The sequence below is a fragment of the Solanum stenotomum genome, unplaced genomic scaffold, assembly GCF_019186545.1.
Source record: "Solanum stenotomum isolate F172 unplaced genomic scaffold, ASM1918654v1 scaffold37231, whole genome shotgun sequence".
In the NCBI taxonomy this organism is placed as follows: Eukaryota; Viridiplantae; Streptophyta; class Magnoliopsida; order Solanales; family Solanaceae; genus Solanum; species Solanum stenotomum.
The window spans coordinates 18,170-41,814 of NW_026034316.1; the positions used below are offsets into that span (position 1 = coordinate 18,170).

A 23,645-nucleotide genomic window follows, 5' to 3' on the forward strand; every position below is an offset into this window, starting at 1 on the left:
TTACGTGGGTCGGGTAAAGTTTAGTTGGATCCGGGTTTGATTTGGAGAAATAATTGTTTTTGCTTAATCTAAATTCCAGCCAATTAAAGATTGCCACATCATTAATGAAAAGATTAATTATTACTCATAAAAAATCTGTTAAGTGAAAGGGTAATATAGGTCCATATAGGTGGATGAAAGGGTATTTTTGAGCCCAAAGGTGGATGAAGGGTATTTTTGTTCCATTCCCTATACTTGAAGGGTATTTTAGGCCCTTCTCCGTAATATATATTACATTTTTGAACTGTTAAACTAGAAACAAGATTTAGGATTTTTCAAGTGGACCAAAATACAGATATTGATGCAGAGCACTTAAAGTCTGTTGCTTGCCGATACTCTAAAAGTAGTAGTATATTTTTGGAGAATCTAACATGAGTGGAGAGTACACGCGCAACTTAGCTTAAATTGTGTTGGTCCAAAAGGAATGCCCCTTGATACCATAAACAAAAAATACCATGTCAGCTTTTTATTCAATAATAGTACAAAGATGACTAAACAATTTTAAGCTCAAACACAATGTTATAAGAAGGCAAGATACGAACTAATGTCACAATATTTACAGGTAAATCGTTTTTTTTCTTCCTGTTTTTCAATTATTATCATTAAAGTATTTTGTATTCCAAAGGTTATACTCATCCATTGGTATGGTATAGAAGAAGTGTTCAATTTGCTCGACCTCGCCCTGTGTCTCTCTCTTTATTGGAGCTAGGCTCTCCTTGTAATTGAAAACCCAACAGCCAGCAATGTTAAGGTCCAGCTGAAATCCAAGATCGGTAACTTGTCTTGTTTTAGGGTCATATCGCACCAGCTGTGAAGTTTCTGTGATCTCGAAAACCATCATATCATTATCCAAGATGTTGCGAGGCCAATGAGCATCTATATGAGGTTGTACAGTTAGAACTTTGGACCAATTTCCGTCTTGTTTCATTACCCACACATCGTATATGGATGTCATTGGTTTACCAGGGTCTCCGGTTAACATAGCAAGTGAGCCGCCATGCAATGTAAGTGTCCCCCAATGTTCACTTGGAATATCTGGGACTTGCATCTCCCCAAACTGTTCGCTGCCCATGTCAAAAGAGCGAATCGTGTAGATGTCATCAAGGCCCCTACAAAGCCAATAATAAACCCCGTTGAGATAAGTGGCGTCAAGGGGTGCAGATAAGGTAGAACTGGGAGGGAATTCAGGAGTAAGGTGTTTCCATGAATTGTTGCATGAGGAATAGACACAGGCATAGACACGATTATTAGCACCTTCTCCCAGTTCATCCCAGAACACTCGAATCCATACAACCTTATAATCTAGAGTCAACAGGTCAAATCCCAATCCGAACTGATGATCATGGTCCGAGAAAAAGGCCTTAATCACAAAAGGCGCAGGAGGCAGAGACCTGAACTCTCTGGTGGCAGGATTCCACAAACCCAAGCAGACATTGTATCCATAAAACTTCTTCTGCACTAAGAATAAGCCATTAACTGGACCAGCAACACACGTGAAATCAGTGATCCTCGGAAGCTGAAGGAGAGTTTTTTGTTCAGGGGTCACACCTGGAACAATTTCTTCAGGGAGCAAGGAGAATACAACAGACCTTACGATGGGGTGTACTTCACGTGCTACTTTCAAGTTGCAAACAAGGAGGCGGGCACAATTGTTCTTGTGATGAAAATGTTTTTCAATGAAACTCGGACTTTTGATGAGAGCATACCAGTGCTTGCACACACATTTGAAACGCAAGAGTGATTCCACTGGCAATCTCAATAGAATATCAACTACTAGATCTTCTGGTAAAGGACGGCGACCATCCATACTGGTGGAAATATAAGTAGAATGAGGCAACTTACAAACATATTGAAAGAGAATAGATCTAGAAAACATGCATTAATAGAACACACAGTGCAACGAAGAAGATCAAGCAGCAGCATTACCATGTGAAGCAAAAAAGGGGAAGTTACACATTTGACCACTCGGCCACAAATATTTACATCCGCAAGCCAATACACATATTATGGGTAAACATATTTTTAAAAATATTTTGACAAAATTTCCTGTAGATCAATTTGGGAGAAAAGATCCAAAATAGTTCTTTATGTTTGGTTTCAGACTCAAAGTCATCCCTTCCCTTTCTTTTATATGGTGCACTAATAGTCCTTTAAGTTTCAAGTGTTAGTGCACTTCTAGTCTCTTGATTAACATCCATTTACTCATTAACGTTTTGATCCTTTACACATCCATTTATGGCCTCCGCTGTATACGTTCTGGTACAAAACAAATTAATTCTTAGATTTATCTTAGCAATTGCAGATGAGTCTTCATTTGTACTTCGTTTTATTTTTTGGCTCTGCATCTTCATTGTTTGGTGTGCATCATTCAAGATTTGCTAATTCTTTAACTTTCTCCTTTATTTTCGATACACAATTAATAAGCTGACTAAGTCTTTGGGTTTTTCCTGAATAAAAGTTACTTGCGCTTTGCCTATATATCTGGAGCATAACCAAAGAATAAAATAAAAACAAGAAAAAAGGAAAAATATATTACATACTTAGTCTTCGTGTATCAATATCTCAAATTAGCATCGGATAAAGGGTGTGTTCCGTAGAAAATAGTTTCTAATCAAAATTTTTGGAAAAGATTTTCTTAGGAAAACAAGTTCCATACGTGACACTTCAAAATTCAAATGAAGAAAATGACTTTCTAAAGGAAGTAGGGAAAACAAGTTTCATATGTGACATTTCAATTGAGTATGTCCTCCCACTCTCTAAGACACCACATATTCACCTCACTCCCGTAGCTACCATACCCACTACCCTACACATCTACCCCACCTCCGTCCCTCATAGTATGTCTAGATTATACATAAATGCTTTTAGAATAACTTTAAATTTTTTTTGCTTATATACCAAACACAAAATATACATAAGAGTCTCACTTATTTTCCTAGAAAATATTTTTCAAAAAATATTTTCCTTGGTACCGACACACCCAAAGTTCCAATGTCCTCGGATAATATCAGCCAAATAGAGTCAATAAGAGGAGACTAGTAAAGAAGTAGTCATGTGGTTTTCTAGTCTTTTCATTAACTAGTCAATAATTATTTTTGAGCTACAAATCAAATTAGCATATAGAGCAATTTTGCAGGTAATTTAAGGAGCATGAAACAGTAAATACCCTTTTCTACTAATATCAATCTACAAATCCTTGGAAATGGAACAATTTTAACTTACCCAATATTGAAATGTAAAAGATGGAAAGAAGTAAAAAGAATTAGCATAAACAGAAACAATGGCAGCAAAACCCTATATCCATCCCCAAACAGCACAAATTCAGATTCAGATTCAAATTCAAAATAATAATCAGAAATCTAACCTTATAAGCTGATGAAGAAGACGTGGCGGACAAGGAAAAAATGGAAAAAGAGATATTGGATCGATTGATTGGTGTTGTAGAAATACCTCAACAGTTGACTACTTCCTCACACTTCTTTCGTCATTTTATTTTACTACTTCTTGGGAACGCGTTTGTTCCTTATTATTATTAAATTTTTATATACTAAAAAGTTGAGTTATAAAATAGAAAATGCTCAAATTAACAATAGTAGTTTTACCATTTATATTTTATTTACTAAATAATTAAAAAATATATACTCGAGCATTTTTTGTTAACCTTCATTTGTTGTTTCTCACTCTCTTTTCTTCTCATGTTGAAATTTGATTGTGCAATTACCTTCCTATGATACCATCAATCTTTGTAAAATTGGTTCTGTTTTTGCATAATAGTGGAGAATGATTCTTCATATTCAACTTTTTATTTTGAATAGTAATGGACAATTACTATTCAAATGCAGATCTAGTTTTTTTTTAACCTTACATTTATTGAATCTTGCATGTGTACATTAATGATATATAATATTTTATTAATTAGGTATTTGATTTAGTGTAGGGGCAAAATGATAATCCAACTATACACTTTTGAGTTTTCATNGCCTATACTTTTATTTTTCGAACCCCCTGAACGAAAATCCTGGATCCGCCACTGTTCCTATGATAACATCAATCTTTGTGAAATTGGTTCTTAAAAAGCAAATTCAAATTTTAATTTTGGAAGTGTTTTTACATAATAGTGGAGAATGATTCTTCATATTCAACTTTTAATTTTGAATTGTAATGAACAATTACTATTCAAATACAAATCTAGTTTTTTCTTTAACCTTACATTTATTGAATCTTTAATGTGTACGTTAATGATATATAATAATTTATTAATTAGGTATTTGATTTAGTGTAGGGGCAAAATGGTAATTCAACTATACACTTTCAAGTTTTCACTTTTAATAAGTAATTATAATATATACAAAAGATTAAACCATTTGATATTAAAAAAATATATGTATGAGTAATAATTAACATTCAATAATTAGGCAAAAGAATGTATCACATTCTCATAAACAATATCTCTAAGGCAAAAGTAGACATTCTAATTTGGACAATTACTACTTAACTACTTATGGGTTCAGCCAATAATCTGGAGATTGGAGTTTGACAATTTTTCAGCCATAGTTAAAATTCTGCATCAATAATAAATAGCTTCTCATCACAGTAAATAGACATTTGAATAATTAATATAAATTGAGCAACACAAACTTTTCAAAATGACTTATTCTAGATATATAATAGGGAAAATGGTCAAAATTACCTCGCAATTTTGTTTTATTGGTTAACTTTATCCTTACCGTTAAAAACAATTTATTTTTACCCCTGCCGTCAATAAACTTAACAAATATACTCCTCCTTGAACGGAAACCCCCAAATCAATTGAAATTACCCGATTTTAATTGAAATTATCCAATTTCTTTTTTAACCTGAACCAGAACCCAACCCACTAAACTAAACAAATTAACCCATTTCCAATCTTCTTCATCTCAGTGTTCTTGGCTAAGTACCCTAAGAACACTCACAATCTTTATCATAGCTAACACATAAATCCTACATTGTCTGACAAAATCAATTGAAAAGGTTCGTTGGTTGAATGTATAACAAGTAAATTATTTTTGCTGAACAGCATCCCGCCTCTCTCTGTTGTGGGATTCAGCGAAGAACAAGCCACAGAGCAAGTAAATGGTCATTCAATCCAATGAAGAAAACCATTTCTAGGTACTGATTTGTTGTCAGTAGGCTGCCCCTAAATGTGTACCCAATAGTACATCTAATTCTTCTTTACTTGGCTCGTAAATCAATTCCAGTGGCCCTCCATGATTCTTGTATGTGCACGTAATATTAAGCTACAATGGAGGGGAGGTTTTTCTTTTCTCTATCTTTTTATTTGTTCAAAATGTTTCCAATATATCATCATATTTGATGAGTACCGGATATTTGATGATTACTGATTTCTTGTATGTAGCAAATCCTGTGATTGAACGACTGTAGTGTTTAGCCTAGGCAACCTTCAACAATAATTCAGAGATAAATATCAGGTCTTTTCGATTGATTTTGTTAGACAATGTAGATTTTGTGTTAGCTATGATAAAGATTGTGAGTGTTCTTAGGGTACTTAGCCATGAACACTGAGATGAAGAAGATTGGGAATGGGTTTATTTGTTTAGTTTAGTGGGTTGGGTTCAGGTTCAGGTTAACAAAGAAATTGGATAATTTCAATTAAAATCGGATAATTTCAATTGATTTGGGGGTTTCCGTCCAAGGAGGGATATATTTGTTAAGTTTATTGACGGCAGGGGTAAAAATAACTTGCTTTTAACGGTAAGAGTAAAATCAACCAATAAAACAAAGTTGATGGGTAATTTTGACCCTTTTCCCTATATAACATATATGGACAATTTGAGGAATGAATGTTTCAACACATGAATAATAGACTAATAAGGTCAACAAATTATACATATAAATGAAAAGTTAAATAAAAATACAGCCTCAAAATCACATACTATGATCCATCATTTATCTCCAATTCGGTGGCCCAGTTTATTTTAGGGTATGGATTCTTTTATTTTAAAAAAACATATTTGATTTTTCTCATTTAGTTATTCCTCTCTCTACTCATAAATAATAATCTCGAAAATATATTTTTACTAAAGTAGAACACTCTATCAAGAGCCAAATAAACATATCAAATTAACTAATTAATCTTTCATCAATTATTGATAGAACATGAATTGTATATCACTACTTTCTTCATGTAGGATACAAGATATTTCAATAGAAAAACAAAATCATAAGAAAGCATATCAAAATATAAAAAAAGGACGTATAAAATACTTAGGCTGGACAAGGAGGAGCGGATAAAAATAAAAGGAAATTACTGCACATACAAAATGATGAGCAAGATTAGTTTTTTGCATGATAGTCTCTCATCCTCCTCTTATCATTTACATGAAAACCATGCTAGGCATTTTATAGCAGTAGCTAGGATGACCTTTGAGTAGATAATTAATTTGCATTAATTTAGTTTAATGATTTTAGTCCATATCAAATTTATTTAATGAAAAACTCTTCAAATACTCTTGATTTTTACAGAAAAAGAGAAATTGACTATTAATGTGAATTTGATTCATGTACCAATTTAAATGAGTTTAATCTAAGGAAGTGAAAAAATCATTAACATTTTTATTAAAACGATACAATTTAATATTTAAATTAAATAGTTAAATATTTTATAACATTTTAATTTATAATAGGGGTAAAACGGTAATTCAACTTTTAACTTTTTTTATTCCCGCTTATAGTAATATATGATACAACTCCTCTTAATTCCTTTTATCTAAGTTTTTAATTATTTGGTGGAGTAATAAGTACTTATTCATTCTTAATTAGAGGTTTCAGTTTGAGTCTTTTTGGCTATAAAATCATCTTTGTTAGAGCGCTTTACCCATAATCTAAGATTTTTCGACACAAATTCAAATTTAGTGAGGCTCTAATATGGATATTGAACACTGAGTGGAAAATAAAAATAAAATAAAAATTACCTTAGGGGTTATTTGGTAGGTGGATAAAGCTACATCTAATACATGAATAACAAAGTTATTTATGTATTTAATTTATATAATGTTTGTATAAAAGTTATTCATATATTAACAAAGATGTTCTCTCTACGATATGTTCCCATAGGAGAAAGAGTTTGTTACTTGAAGAGGGGGGGAGGGGGTATTTGGAGTCTTTTAGCCACAGTTTGAAGCCCTGACATATCGATCTCTTTTAGCCACGGTTCAAGGCCCCGACATATTTTGTTTTGCCACGGTTCGAGGCCCCATCATATCTCTATTCGCCTTGGTTCAAATCCTAACATGTGGTTCCTTTGGGTTCTTCGGGGTGCCTTCACCAAAGTTCAAGTCTAGAGTCAGCCATTTTAAGTTCTTGAAAGCTTTTAATATAACTAGTGTTATTCATAGTACTTCTGTGTACTTATCAGGCTTATGTGAGTCCAAACTCGTTTGAGTTATTTACTTTCCAATTACGCACATGTATACATACTTTCTGGGCTTATAGGGGTCCAGTTAGGTTATAGATAATTGTTTTACTTTACTACTTTGTTCTTTCCAGACTCGTGAGCTATATAGTTAGACTTTTCGTTATTACTTTGTTCATTTGACCTCTAATTACCGTTACATTCATATTTTTCATATTCTTTTTACTTTCCAAGCCCAGTCAACCTATGATGCTACTGGGCACCTGTTGTTTTGATATTATGCTACACTCCACATCTGTTTTCTTGATGTAGATTTGAGCGCCAGTCGATAATGGTGATTCGTGCCTGAGTAAAGTGGAGATCTTCTGAGATGAAGGGTGAGCTGATGGCATCTTAATTCGACTTATCTCCATATGTATATAGTTTTTTAATGTCTTTTGTATTCGAGACAAGTCTATTAAGTTAGTCAATAGCATAGGCTCGAAACTATGACTAGAACATTGAGTGCATGACATGCACATCTTACTCCTTATTTTCCCTATTCGTACCTGTTTTTTTCATACTTTCTAACTTCACTGGTACATTATTCCTTGTTAAGGAAAATTATGTAAACAAAATAGTAAATGGCCTGATCCACTTAAGAGTGAGTGCTAGTTCTTTGATTGATACAACTAATTCACATTAAATAATAACTAGAATCTTATTACATTTTTGAACTGTTAAACTAGAAACTAGATTTAGGATAAGGGAACTATTTATTAACTTCACTTCTCCTTATTAGTATCAAAAGTTTCTCGTTTAGGAAATATGAAGTTTTGAAGGACTAATAGTATATTATCCTTTTTTAAAATTGAACTCTATCCAATGGTTGATTCTATTTATGAATCAATTCCTTAGGTGCATTATTTCCATAGGTTCCAACATTGGTAACAAAATCTAGCTTTCTCGCTTAAATTGACATATTTCTATACTTCCCTCATCTTATCTATCACTGAGGCCGCTCCCATCTTATCCCTTATATCCTTATTTATAATTTTTATCGCTCCGAGTATGAACGTGCATCCACCTCAATATATATTCACATCTCTGCAACATGCATCTTCTAGACATGGGACTTGACTGGCCAACTCTCATTTCCATACAACAATTACATACACACTCTATATAAATACACACATACATATATTGATGGAAAAATCATCAACAGGTGAAACTTAAGCAATACTCCCTCCGTCTCAATTAATGTGACAGTCGGGATTTTGTCTTTTAAATTGGTAATTATTGTGATTTACCATGTTTTTCACATAATTTTCAAAAACATAAATTTTATATAAAAAAAACTTAAAGTTTCTGTATCCGAATTTACTGTCAAATTATAGAAGTTTGAATCTCAAAATTTCAACTAATGCCACATAAATTAAATCAACTCCAACACTCAGAAAAGCTACAAAAGTTCAAACATAGAAAGTAAAAAAGAATTTAAAAAAGAAATAGAAAAAACCTTGAGATAATATGTCTTTGCTAATTTCCTCTTCAGATGCAAATTAAAGGACTTACACCAAGAACATCATAATACTCTGTGTCTTTCACCATTTTCTTTTCTTTTTCCAAAATCCCTATTAACAAAAAAATTACTCTTTTACCTCCTCCAATACTCTAATTACGTTTTTTTCGCACTTCTAAAATCTTAATACAGGAGCGGAAAATCACTTGAGTGTAAGGAAAGGAAACAAGCCAAACGAAAAAAAAAAAAAAACTCTCAAAATTACATGATCAAGAAAACTTGCAAGTACAAAAGGAGAAAGAGAAGGGGGTGGATGGGGTATGATGAAAAAAATGTCACAGAATAAGAGAGTGCCCCCACGAGACAAAGCTGCCTTTCCAGTTCTGATCAACGAATTAATTACGGAAAATCAGTTGCTTGTCGATACTCTAAAAGCAGTGTATTTTTGGAATTAAGAGGAGTTGTATAAACTAAAATGACAAAAGAAGTGTAGGAAAGTGAGGTATTTCAACAACACCACTCAATCAATCCAATATCTCTTTTTCCATTTTTTCCTTGTCCGCCACTTCTTCTTCATCAGCTTATAAGGTTAGATTTCTGTTTATTTTTTTGAATTTGAATCTGAATTTGTCCTATTTGGGGATGGATATAGGGTTTTGCTGCCATTGTTTCTATTTATGCTAATTCTTTTTATTTCTTTCCATCTTTTACATTTCAATATTAGGTAAGTTAAAATTGTTTCTTTTCCAAGGATTTGTAGATTGATATTAGTAGAAAAGGGTAATTACTGTTTCATGCTCCTTAAATTACCTGCAAAATTGTTCTATATGCTAACTTGATATGTAGCTCAAAAATACCTATTGACTAGTTAATGAAAAGACTAGAAAACCACATGACTACTTCTTTACTAGTCTCCTCTTATTGACTCTATTTGGCTGATTATTGATCCGTCCAACCCATTTCAGCCCAAATCAAAAGAAAAAATCCAAGATAGTCCTTTATTTTTGGCTTTAGATTCGAAACCATCAATTGGTGCACTAATAGTCCTCCAAAGTTTTAAGTATTAGTGCACTTTTATCTGATGCTAATTTGAGATATTGATACACGAAGACTAAGTATGTATTATATTTTTCCTTTTTTCTTGTTTTTATTTTATTCTTTGGTTATGCTCCAAGATATATAGGCAAAGCACAAGAAACTTTTATTCCGGAAAAACCCAAAGACTTACAGTCGGCTTATTAATTGCTTATGGAAAATAGAAGAGAAAGTTAAAGAATTAGCAAATTTTGAATGGTGCACACCAAACATTGAAGATGCAGAGCCAAAAAATAAAACAAGTACAAATGAAGACTCATCTGCAATTGCTAAGATAAATCTAACAATTAATATGTTTTGTACCAGAACGTAAACAGTGGAGGTTATAAATGGGTGTGTAAACAGAATAATAACAATCTGCACATGTATACATTCTTTCTGGGCTTATAGGGGTCCAGTTAGGTTATAGATAATTGTTTTACTTTACTACTTTGTTCTTTCCAGACTCGTGAGCTATATAGTTAGACTTTTCGTTATTACTTTGTTCATTTGACCTCTAATTACCGTTACATTCATATTTTTCATATTCTTTTTACTTTCCAAGCCCAGTCGACCCATGATGCTACTGGGCACCTGTTGTTTTGATATTATGCTACACTCCACATCTGTTTTCTTGATGTAGATTTGAGCGCCAGCCGATAATGGTGATTCGTGCCTAAGTAATGTGGAGATCTTCTGAGATGAAGGGTGAGCTGATGGCATCCTAGTTCGACTTATCTCCATATGTATATAGTTTTTTAATGTCTTTTGTATTCGAGACAAGTCTATTAAGTTAGTCAATAGCATAGGCTCGAAACTATGACTAGAACATTGAGTGCATGACATGCACATCTTACTCCTTATTTTCCCTATTCGTAACTATTTTTTTCATACTTTCTAACTTCACTGGTACATTATTCCCTTGTATAGGAAAATTATGTAAACAGAATAGTAAATGGCCTGATCCACTTAAGAGTGAGGGCTAGTTCATTGATTGATACAACTAGATCACATTAAATAATATATATTACATTTTTGAACTGTTAAACTAGAAACAAGATTTAAGATTTTTCAGGTGGACCAAAATACAGATATAGATGCAGAGCACTTAAAGTCTGTTGCTTGCTGATTCTCTAAAAGTAGTGTATATTTGGAGAATCTAACATAAGTGGAGAGTACACGCGCAACTTAGCTTAAAATGTCTTAGTCCAAAAGGAATGCCCCTTGATACCATAAACAAAAAATACCATGTCTGCTTTTTATTCAATAATAATAATACAAAGATGACTGATCCAAACAATTTTAAGCTCAAGCACAAATGTTATAAGAAGGTAAGATAAGAACTAATGTCACAATATTACAGGTAAATCGTTTTTTTTCTTCCTGTTTTTCAATTTTTATCACTATAATATTTTGTATTCCAAATCTTTAAGATCCTCATCCATTGGTATGGTATAGAAGAAGTGTTCAATTTGCTCGACTGCATTATCCTCGCCCTGAGTCTCGTTTCCTCTCTTTATTGGAGCTAGGCTCTCCTTGTAATTGAAAACCCAACAGCCAGCAATGTTAAGGTCCAGCTGAAATCCAAGATCTGTAACTTGTCTTGTTTTAGGGTCATATAGCACCAGCTGTGAAGTTTCTGTGATCTCGAAAACCATCTTATCGTTATCCCAGATGTTGCCAGGCCAATGAGCATCTATATGAGGTTGTACAGTTAGAACTTTGGACCAAATTCCGTCTTGTTTCAATACCCACACATCATATATGGATGTCATAGGTTTGCCTGGGTCACCGGTTAATAAAGCAAGTGAGTTGCCATGCAATGTAAGCGTCCCCCAATGTTCACTTGGAATAGCTGGGACTTGCATCTCCCCAAACTGCTCGCTGTCCATGTCAAAAGTGCGAATCGTGTAGATCTCATCAAGGCCCCTAGAAAGCCAATAATAAACCCCGTTGAGATAAGTGGCGTCAAGGGGTGCAGATAAGGTAGAACTGGAAGGGAATTCAGGAGTAAGGTGCTTCCATGAATTGTTGCATGAGGAATAGACACAGGCATAGACACGATTATTAGCACCTTGTCCCAGTTCATCCCAGAACACTCGAATCCATACAACCTTATAATCTAGAGTCAACAGGTCAAATCCCAATCCCAACTGATGATCATGGTGCGAGAAAAAGGCCTGAATCTCAAAAGGCGCAGGAGGCAGAGACCTGAACTCTCTGGTGGCAGGATTCCACAAACCCAAGCAGACATCGTCTCCATAAAACTTCTTCTGCACTAAGAATAAGCCATTAACTGGACCAGCAACACACGTGAAATCAGTGATCCTCTGAAGCTGAAGGAGAGTTTTTTGTTCAGGGGTCACACCTGGAACAATTTCTTCAGGGAGCAAGGAGAATACAACAGACTTTACGATGGGGTGTACTTCACGTGCTACTTTCAAGTTGCAAACAAGGAGACGGGCACAATTGTTGTTGTGATGAAAATGTTTTTCTATGAAACTCGGACTTTTGATGAGAGCATACCAGTGCTTGCACACACATTTGAAACGCAAGAGTGATTCCACTGGCAATCTCAATAGAATATCAACTACTAGATCTTCTGGTAAAGGGCGGTGACCATCCATACTGGTGGAAATATAAGTAAAATGAGAAAACTTACAAACATATTGAAAGAGAACAGATCTAGAAACATGGTTTAATAGAACACACAGTGCAACGAAGAAGATCAAGCAGCAACATTACCATGTGAAACAAAAAATGGGAAGTTACACATTTGACCACTCGGCCACAAATATTTACATCAGCAAGCCAATACACATATATTATGGGTATACATATTTTTAAAAATATTTTGACAAAATTTCTTGTAGATCAATTTGGGAGAAAAGATCCAAAATAGTTCTTTATGTTTGGCTTCAGACTCAAAGTCATCCCTTCCCTTTCTTTTATATGGTGCACTAAATAGTTTCATTTTCTGGCATTCGAAATCCTTTTTATTACAGTTCTATATTTGATTCTGTATCATATATATATATATATCTCATTCTATATTTATCCCTGTCGTCGCCTTAGATTCATTGGCCTGAATTTGAACATTTATGTAGCTCGGAACACTCAAATCTCCGCCGCGCTATACCTTGAATGCTTTGACTACATCTATGACCGGCCAGGAAGTACAAGATTGATTGGGTATTTGGTTTGATTTTTGAGTTTGTCATATATATACATATGAGGCACTTTGTTATTACACGATATATCTTATGAATAATATAGGCAATGTTTATGAAGAACTAGTTTTTAAAAGTTTTAGTTCAATAACTTTGATTAATATATATATACTTGTATGTGTTTATCTCAGCACATGTATCATACCCCAAATCCTAAAATTTATGTGATGAAGAATTTGACCTTTAGATCTGCAACTGTTTCGGGACCAAGCAATTTTCTTGTGTTAGAATCTAAAAGCTGATTTTCATTTCTAAAATCGCAAGTTAAGAAACGAAAGAAAAAAAAAATACAGATTTTCATCTTAAAAATTTGAAGTCTTCCCATTTTCTAGTGAACAAGCGGTGATTTGCTTTTCTAATTTTTTCCTCACTTTTAAAAAGTGTCTTTTTCCTTATAGGAAATATTTTCCAAATCATTTGATCAACCGAACATAGCAAAATTGGAAAACATGTATCGAACACACACAGATAAACACATATTTCCATTTTAAGTCTTCCCATTTCCTAGTAAAGAAGTGGTGATTTACTTTTCTAATCTTTTTATTAGGCAATCAATGATTTTCTTTTTGTATTTTCAACGTGAAATGTTACTAGTGCAACTTGTTTTCCCTACTTTCATCATAGAGGTAATTTAATCACTTTTAAGGAGTTTGTTTTCTATAGAAAATAGTATTTTCTAAAACATTTGACCAACGAAAAAAGAGAAAATTGGAAAACATGTATCGAACACACCCTACATCAATTTTGAAACAAAAAGAGAGAAATGAAAAGTGAAAAATGGTGGAAGGAGACATATTTATGTGCGATCTAATTTAAGAGCAAAAGCATAACGTAGAGAAAGAGAGCAGCAAAACACAAATACAGAAAATTGAAATCTAACCTGAGGAAGAAGAGCCGTAAATGAGAAATGAGAGTAGTGAAGAAGAGACCAAAAGCTTTGCCTATTTATACTACTTACTAATTAATTTAGGTTTATTTATTTAGGACCAAAAATTTCGAGTTTTTGGCTAAAAACATCCCTCAAATATACTCTAAATTTAAACAACATCCTTTTACTACCACAATGAGCAAAAAACATCCCTTAACTATCCTAAAAATGGCCAAATTCACCCTTCCATCTTTTTTCTTGATAGAAACTAGTGGTTAAATTCATTTCCTTCCATGTAAATGAAGCTAGAATTAACTATGGATAATATATGTGGCGTTTTTCACATATTAAAGTTATAATTCTTCTCACGTGAATAAGATGAAAAATACATAGTAAAATATTTATAAAAATTTCACATAGTTTGTATCTTAAGAAGCGAAAAACGCCACATAAATTGCAATAAAAAAATATTTTTTATGTACTATCTAAATATGTTACTTTTATATTTTTAAAAATACAGTAACTAGTGTTTATCAATAAAAATAAAATTAAAATAGACTACCTTCATACTTTAAATTCCCTCATTGTCTAGGAAATAAAGAGAAAATTATACATTTTTTTCTTATAATATTGTGTTGCTTATCTGATCAGTAATTATATAGAGCGAAAAATAATTTACTTGAAATATTTTGCTCACTTTTTACGGGACATCCTGGTTGTTACTGTGAAGTTGAGGATACAAACCTCTCTTCGTAGCTCATTCAATTTAGTTAGGATTGTCTATTACTACTATAAGCTAAGAGAAGAATGGGAGCAAACAAAATAGGGGATTTGTAGGTTGATCAACCGTTAGTTTTTTTGACAAAAACTAATTAAAGGATGAATCTTGCCATTTTTAAGATAATTGAGGGATGTTTTTTGTTCATTGTGATAGTGCAAGGATGTGGTTTAAACATAGAGTATAGTTGAGGGATGTTTTTGGCCAAAAACTCAAAAATTTCAAAAGTATTCTTTTTCTTAGATTTTGTGTCTAGTCAAAAGAATGTCATTACCACTAAAGCCCATTTTCTCATCTAATTAATTATTGTCTCTATTGCAAGAGTTTTTACTTTTATATATATATATATATATATATATCATATCATATCATATTACTCCCTCCATTTCATATTAATTGAATTTTTGAGGTGTTTCACACCCTTTAAGAAAAGTAGATTAAGATATAAATTGAACATAGTTTTCCATTTTTACCCTTATTAATTATTGTCAAATTTATTGAAGTCATCACATTGAAAATCCAAATGAAGGGTAAAATTGGAAGAATATTTTAAAAATAGTCTTGAAAATTGAACAATTAAGTTAATTTGAAAAATGTAAAATGCCTCAGAAATTCAATTAATATGGAATGGAGGGAGTATACTATAAGTGGGAAGCTCCTAATCTCAAAGTTGATACAAAAATACCTTTTACTATTTTTTTTTATTAAATAAATAATTAAAGTTAATTAGATCAAATTTACATGATTAGCTGTTAGAGTTTATCATTTCTTAATGAGGCTTTAATAGTTATCCTTTGAGCTTCTTCAGTAGTTTAATGCTTCACACTTAAGTTATGATTAAGGTCAGAAATTTTCCTTTTTCAGGTATATCTATGATTTATATGTATCTATATGTGGTTTAAATCTCATTCTTGAGATGGTATATGTTATTTAATATTAAAAAATAATTATCTTTTAAGTTGGAATTATTTGTCCCAATGAAAGATTTAGTAATGTACAATACACTTTTCACTGAATGTTATAAACACGGAGATTAATTGTTTTAAATGGATATACTTCCTTGCATATTGTCAGAGAGTAATTCCTTTAATACTTTGTTAATTTTATTCTGTTAGAAATTTAATTTATTATCTACTTGAATATTGCAATTTGGTGTAGAAGCTTTTAGATTAAATGACTTTTTAATCGTTTTTAAACTGAAAGACTACATCATGTTTGCTTAAGAAAAAGTTCAAATGAAATTCAAATAAAAATATCAATTTATCAATTTTTCGTTCTCCATATATAGCTTTTATTGACGGGATGCTAGGTATCCTAACAACCTCTCTTTGTAAATGAAAGAAATTTTCTCTATCTTTTTATGACAAATGAAGAAATTTTCTCTATCTTTGTTATGACAAATGTTATAGGCTTAGACTTTGATCTTCATCTTCAATTATTATTACATACAATTTATAATTAACTTGCTACAATGGGCATATCACTTACATTATTATATATTAATACTTAGCGATAAATTCTTCTTTCTATAGGTCATTTTTGAAAATGCTTAAAGTAAAAAATGATATTAATGTAAAAAATTGTGTCGCATATCAATAATAGAATAAGTTGATACAAAAAAACACCAAGAACTAGATAGATAACAATATCTACAATAAAAGTTTTGATCATGATAAAGAAATTGAAACATCGAAGTAAAACATATACAATTAAAAATAACATCTATAAGAAAGTATTAGGTACAATATAATTATATCACATATTAACACCTAAGAGTATTGCTAATGAACTCATTTTATACTGTGCATATCTAACTAAATTATATGGGTACACTTTTCAAGTTTAGATGACATCGAATAATCAACTCAATTTTTTAACTATTCTTTAAATTGAGCATGTAAGTCTTTTCATATTAAATTTTCTATTTATCATTATACATATATTTTAATATTATCTTTATCTATATATATACTAATTTACACCGGAGATAACACTTATTAGAGATATTTTTTGATTATCTAGATTGTTATAAATGATATTACCAATTAAATTAGGATACATGTGTGTGACACGTGGCCAGAAACTAGTACAGTAAAGCCTCTATAAATTAATACTCAGTAAATAAATAATCTCTCTAAAGTAATATTTTTCTCTGGTCCCGACTTGGGCCAATGAAAAGAATTCTCAATTTCGATAAGATAATAAGATATATATTTCCAGAAGACCCCTTTATAAATATATGGTCCCATTGATATCATAAATTAATAATTCTTTAAAAGTACAAATATATCTAAGACAATTTAGTGAAATATGATTCTATTGTGTTCTGTTTTTTTTTCTTAAAATTTAACTCTAGTTGAAGTTCATCTCTACCTTTTCTTATTGCATCCAAGAGCTTCGATATTATCTTTTTGAACTGCACCATAAAATTGTGAAGAGTTTTAGATGCGATAAGTGCTTCATTACGCGTAACTGGTTCCAAAGATATAGTATCATCTTCAACTTCATCAACAACATTGCTTTTTCCGATGGTATCTGTAACACCCCGTAACTAGAAAGAACTAAAAAGGAATTTTTAAAAAGAGGAAATAGTCATTTTTGGAAAGTAGAAAAATCTAGAAATTTTTAAGTGTGTTAAAGTTGAGTTTTTGGTCAACTTCAAACAATTATAACTTCTAGCTTAGGATGAGTTAGGTGTGTTTCCAGATATCGTAGGAAATATCTTGGAATAATCTTTCCAACGCCGCCAAGTTTACGGGATTCCGAGTTCGTATGAGTCAGTTATGCCCTTTGGAAGTTGGGTTGTTCAAATAAGGAAATGTCCAATCCGGATTTTTAAAGGGTGTTTTGGTATTTTCCATACCCTATTATTTTAATTCGTCTTTGGTGAATTAATTAGGCAATTGAAGATTTACGTTAGGATTTTTGGAGAAAGAACGCCAGAGGAGAAAAGAGGAGAAAGAACAAAGTTCGTTGTTCTTGAAGGTTTAGCTTGTGGATATCGACAAGGGTTGATCCCTAAAGAGGTATGTGAGTCTTTCATAGCGTTGATTTCGTTCACCCACACGCCAATCATGTTTATTTCAGCGTAAATTCGTCCTAAAAGAGTTTGAAAGTTGATGTTCTTGACATCTATTCTTGAATTTGATATTGTTCTTGAGTTAGGCTGAAATTGAGAAGTTTCTGAGATCATTACGTCAAATTATTGAGTTGGTTGAAGTTAGGTTTTTAGGTACATTTGCTGGGTATCTGTATCTAAAAAGAATTTGGGAGAAAGAACCGAGTTTGGGCGAATTGGGGTTGGAAAATGAAGAAGAAAATTCGTCAGGCAAATCTGGGCATTGGCTCCGTGTCATGAACCTGCTCCCCATATTTGGGAAAAGTCATTTCGCGTCGTGGAGCGGTCACGGACCATTCTGCCTCAAAAAATATTTTCGTGACCAAAATTTAAAAACACCTCCGCGTCGTAGACTACTTTCCAGGCAATGATTTCTTGATCATTTTTCATGTTTAGCTATCTAAAATCATTCCTAAACATCAAGAGAAGTTCATATAGTCTTTCAAGGGTCTTTTACAAATATTTTAACTTTGTTTTAAAACTTGTGTTTGAGTTGAGTAAAGAGTAAAGTTTGAAGTTCATTTCTTCAGAAGAGTATATCGGGACTATGTATTCCCAAAGAATAAAATGTTTTCACATTTAAAGAAGAAATGCCACTTTGATTTCCAAAAGAGCCTTTGAGCTAGTTTTTCAGTAAAGAGCCTTTGAGCTAGTTTTTCAGTAAAGAGCTTTTGAGTTAGTTTTCAGTAAAGATCCTTTGGGCTAGTTTTCAGTTAAAGAGTAAATGCTTTCATAATAAAGCAAAAGAGGAAGCTGGGATTTCCAAGATAGTCTTTGAGCAATTATCTCAAATCACAGAAAGAAGTATGTTTTTTTTAAAACATAAGTGCTAGTATCATATTTTGGGAGTAGTATTGAGCACCGATATGGGGGAGAGTTTAGACAACTCATAACCCCCAGTCACCATGTAGCCACAATGGGTAGAAAATTGTCATACTTTTTAGATGATTCCCTTGTGCTTTTTAGCATAGACTAGTGGATCCACTTAGTAGTTCAGGTTCTATACTCATGGTAAGGTATAGGACGACCCTGACAGTGTGAAGCAAAACGCTGTATCATCACAATAGCTCTTAAGTGATGGTTGTCGGTTAGAGANTTGAGCAATTATCTCAAATCACAGAAAGAAGTATGTTTTTTTTAAAACATAAGTGCTAGTATCATATTTTGGGAGTAGTATTGAGCACCGATATGGGGGAGAGTTTAGACAACTCATAACCCCCAGCCACCATGTAGCCACATTGGGTAGAAAATTGTCATACTTTTTAGATGATTCCTTAGTGCTTTTTAGCATAGACTAGTGGATCCACTTAGTAGTTCAGGTTCTATACTCATGGTAAGGTATAGGACGACCCTGACAGTGTGAAGCAAAACGCTGTATCATCACAATAGCTCTTAAGTGATGGTTGTCGGTTAGAGAAACTCCCACTACAATATTTTGTATTCTTATATACATAGATTATTTGTATATTCATTTACAAACAGAGTTCATATTGTATCTTTGCATACATACAGAGTTATTATTGTATTTATAGATACATAGAGCTGTTTTCCATATTTTAAAAGCTTTTCTTTATATTGCATTTATATTACTGCTTTATATTGAAATCAGTTCAGTTCAGTTGAGTTGAGACCAGGTTTGTTTCTTCAGTTCCTTTCAAGCTTATGTCTTGTTTTAGATTTCCTCTCGCATACTTGTACATTTAATGTACTGAACCCAGTTGGCCTGCATCGTTTTATGATCTAGACGCAGGTAACCAGGATCAACTTCCAGCGCATCGTTGATCCAGTTGAGCACTCAGAGTTTGGTGGTGAGCCTCATTGTTTTCCGGAGGAACCCTTTTATTGCTTTCAGTATTTTAGTTCATTAGGATGTCGTGGGTCTTGTCCCGACATCTATCTCAGTTTTAGAGGCTTCATAGATAGACAATCAAATGTTAGTTATTTTAGTCATTTCATTGTCATTATCTTATGTTGAGACTTGTGTTTGCCTTAATTGCCAGTTGAATGCTCATTTATAACATTCCAGTTTATTACATAGATTTATCTTTGTTGAGATAAGTCTTTTGCTGAGTAAGTAAGCCAAGCCAATGGTTTGCTTAGGGCTAACAATAGTTCTCAAGTGCTAGCCACGTCTGGGGTGTAGGCTTGGGGCGTGACAAACTTGGTATCAGAGCAAAGAGTTCAAGAGTCCTAGGGAGTTTATGAAGCCGTGTCTATAGAGTCCTAGTTATCAGTGTGAAGCGCGTCACATCTATAATTAAGAAGCTGCAACATTTAGGAACTATCTCACTTCTTTCACATCCATTTCGTGCGATAGAGTTAATCTTTATAAAGTTTCTTCCAATTCGTGCTTGCGCGTGTCTTTCAAATCATGCCTCTACGGAGAGTTGTCAAAGGTTGTTCGGCTAGTAGGAAGGTTGAACCACAAGAACAAGGGGTACCTAATGCACCAGAAGTGCCACCCCAAAGAGAGGTCACTAATGCTGAGTTCCTTGAGGCCATTCGGATGTTGAGCCAAGTTGTGACCAACCAAGCTGGGCAACAGAGAGAATCGTCAAGAAGTGGCTGATAATTCTAGAGTTCACGAGTTCTTAAAGATGAATCCTCCAAGCTTCACAAGTTCAAGTGTCAGCTTTAGACCTAAGGGGGGAAATGACGAGATAAGAAATCAAGTCAAGTGTTTGAGAATAAGATAGTAATGAGTACCAAAAAGTATGAGAGATATCTTTTCAGAAGTCTTTTAGTAGTGAATTGATGTTAAAAGGAGAAGGCTAATGATCCATGTGTAACAAGTTGAGGAGGACAAACTGAGGGATAGAGAAGAGTTTAAGAATAAGAGGGCTAAGACATCAGGGAATGAGTTCGGGTGGCAGAAGAGTAATGCCAACCGGTCTTCCTTCCAATAGAAACAAAAGGGACCTGCTCCATCATCTGCTAGTGCACCTGCACCAAGAAACAAAAGGGACCTGCTCCATCATCTGCTAGTGCACCTGCACCAAGAAACAAATGTGAGTACAATAGTCAGAATTCCTAAAATTTCAGAGCTAAACCTGCACATTCTCAAGGCAGTGTTGCACAAGAAGGTAATAAGACTCCTGCATATGCTAAGTGTGGTAGGAACCACTCAGGGGTGTGTCGGGATGACTCGACTGGTTGCTTCAAGTGTGGTTAAGACATTCATTTTATGAGAGACTGTCCTGAGAACATGCAGGGTAATGGTAATGGGAGGCAATATAGCCCAGTCTTCTTCAGTTGCTCCACCAGACAGAGCTGCACCTGGAGGAGCTACTTCAAGTACTGGCGGAGGAGCGAACCACCTATATGCTATCACTAGTTGCCAAAAGCAAGAGGATTCACCAGATGTTGTTACTGGTATGATCCAAGTCTTTAACTTTGATGTTTATGCTTTGCTAGATCCAGGAGCGAGTTACCCTTTGTAACTCCATATGTTGCTATGAATTTCAATTTTATTCCTGATCAACTTAGTGAACCCTTCAGTGTTTCTACACCTATTGGTGAGTTTATTCTAGTAGAAAGAGTCTATCGTGATCGTCCCATTTCTGTCAATCACAAGAGTACCATGACTGATTTAGTTGAGTTAGACATTGTAGATTTTGATGTCATTCTAGGTATAGATTGGCTTCATGCCTGTTATGCCTTAGTTGATTGTAGAACTCGAGTTGTCAAGATTCAGTTTCTAAATGAGTCAGTCTTAGAGTGGAAAAGTAGTTCGGCAGTGCCTAAGGGTCGTTTCATTTCGTACCTTAAGACAAGAAAGTTAGTTTCCAAGGGTTGTGTCCATCACTTTGTCCGAGTTAATGACTCTAGTGTTGAGATACCTCTTATTAAGTCAGTTTTAGTAGTAAAAGAGTTTCCAGAAGTCCTTCTAGATGATCTACCCAGAGTCCCTCCTGAGAGAGAAATAGACTTTGGTATAAACCTTCTTCCAGATACTCGTCCTATATCTGTTTTGCCATACTGAATAACACCAGTAGAGTTAAAAGAGTTGGAAGAGGAGTTGAAAGATCTTCTTGATAAAGGCTTTATTCGACCAAGTGTCTCACCTTGGGGAGCTCCGGTCTTATTTGTGAGAAAGAAAGATAGTTCCCTTAGGATATGTATAGATTACCGTTAATTGAACAAGGTTACCATCAAGAACAAGTATCGTCTTCCGAGAATTGATAATCTTTTCGATCAACTTTAGGGTGCCACCTGTTTCTCTAATATAGATCTCAGATCTGGCTACCATCAGTTAAGAGTAAGGGAATGTGATAATCCAAAGACAGTTTTCAGAACCCGTTATGGTTATTATGAGTTTCTGGTCATGTCCTTTGGTTTGACCAATGCGCCTGCAACATTCATGGACGTTATGAATAGAGTATTCAAACTTTATTTAGATATGCTTGTTTTCGTCTTCATTTATGACGGACTAATCTATTCAAGGAATGAAGAAGATCATGCTAGTCATCTCAGAATAGTTCTCCAGACCCTAAAAGATAGAGTGTTGTATGCTAAGTTCTCGAAATGTGAGTTTTGGCTTGATTCTGTGGCATTCTTAGGCCACATTGTGTCTGAAGAAGGAATTAAAGTTGATACTCAGAAAATTGAGGTAGTACATAATTGGCCTAGACCTACATCTCCAACTGATATTAAAAGTTTCTTGGGTTTGGCTGGCTATTATAGAAGGTTCGTAGAGGGGTTCTAATCTATTTCATCCCTTTTGACCAAGTTAACTCAGAAAATAGTTAAGTTTCAATGGTCTGAAGCTTGTGAGAAAAGCTTTCAGGAGTTGAAAAAGAGGTTGACTACTGCCCCAATATTGACCTTACCAGAAGGTACGCAAGGCTTTGTTGTATATTGCGATGCGTCCAAAGTTGGTTTGAGTTGTGTGTTAATACAGAATGACAATGTTATATCTTAGGCCTCCAGACAGTTGAAAGTTAATAAGAAGAATTACCCAACCCATGATTTAGAGTTGACTGCTGCAGTTTTGCTTTGAAAATATGATGTCATTATCTTTATGGTGTTCATGTGGATGTGTTCACCGATCACAAGAGTTTTCAGTATGTGTTTAGTCAGAAAGAGCTTAATCTCAGACAAAGGAGGTGGTTAGAATTACTCAAGGATTATGACATGAGTATTCTTTATCACCCAAGTAAGGCTAATGTTATTGTTGACTCCTTGAGCAGGTTGTCTGTGGGTAGTACCGCCAATTTTGAGGAAGATAAGAAAAAGTTAGCAAAAGAGGTGCATAGACTTGCACGACTAGGAGTTCGACTAATGAATTCCACAGAAGGAGGAGTAGTGGTGATGAATGGGGATGAATCATCATTAGTGTCAGAATTGAAAGAGAAGCAAGACTAAGATGCTTTATTGCTTGAATTAAAAGGCAAGTGTTCATAAGCAAGAAAGTGATGGCTTATGAGAGATGGTGTTTTGAGGTGTCAAGGTAGATTGTGTGATTGATTTCAAGGGTAATTATGGATAATCCCCTACCTCTCATTGAGTTTGCTTACAACAGTAGTTACCATTCTAGCATGCAAATGGATCCATATGAGGCTCTTTATTAGAGAATATGCAGATCTCCTATTGGATGGTTTGAAGTTGGTGAAGTTGGGTTGAT

The 23,645-nt window shown here is 33.8% G+C and overlaps 1 protein-coding gene across 3 annotated transcripts; it reads right to left on the reverse strand.

Moving 5' to 3' along the window:
* Window positions 1-474: 474 nt before the first annotated feature.
* LOC125852572 (F-box/kelch-repeat protein At3g23880-like) lies at window positions 475-12,806 on the reverse strand. 3 transcript variants are annotated; one of them, XM_049532302.1, is made up of 2 exons: window positions 12,103-12,806; window positions 475-1,293 (listed from the first exon to the last, which is right to left on the reverse strand). In XM_049532302.1, the coding sequence occupies exons 1-2, from the start codon at window positions 12,653-12,655 to the stop codon at window positions 629-631; spliced, it is 1,218 nt and encodes a 405-aa protein (XP_049388259.1). In that variant the 5' UTR covers window positions 12,656-12,806; the 3' UTR covers window positions 475-628. The 3 variants fall into 3 exon arrangements, with proteins under 3 accessions (XP_049388259.1, XP_049388258.1, XP_049388257.1); XM_049532301.1 differs by lacking the exon at window positions 12,103-12,806 and adding an exon at window positions 3,490-3,563 and having other exon boundaries at window positions 475-1,847; XM_049532300.1 differs by lacking the exon at window positions 12,103-12,806 and adding an exon at window positions 3,404-3,557 and having other exon boundaries at window positions 475-1,847.
* Window positions 12,807-23,645: the final 10,839 nt, after the last annotated feature.

Coding starts and splice junctions, on each gene's coding strand:
- LOC125852572 (XM_049532302.1), bottom strand. CDS start 12,655: ATGGATGGTCACCGCCCTTTACCAGAAGATCTAGTAGTTGATATTCTA. Junction 1,294..12,102: donor CTGGGATGAACTGGGACAAG/GTGCTAATAATC, acceptor AACTGGGAGAAG/GTGCTAATAATCGTGTCTAT.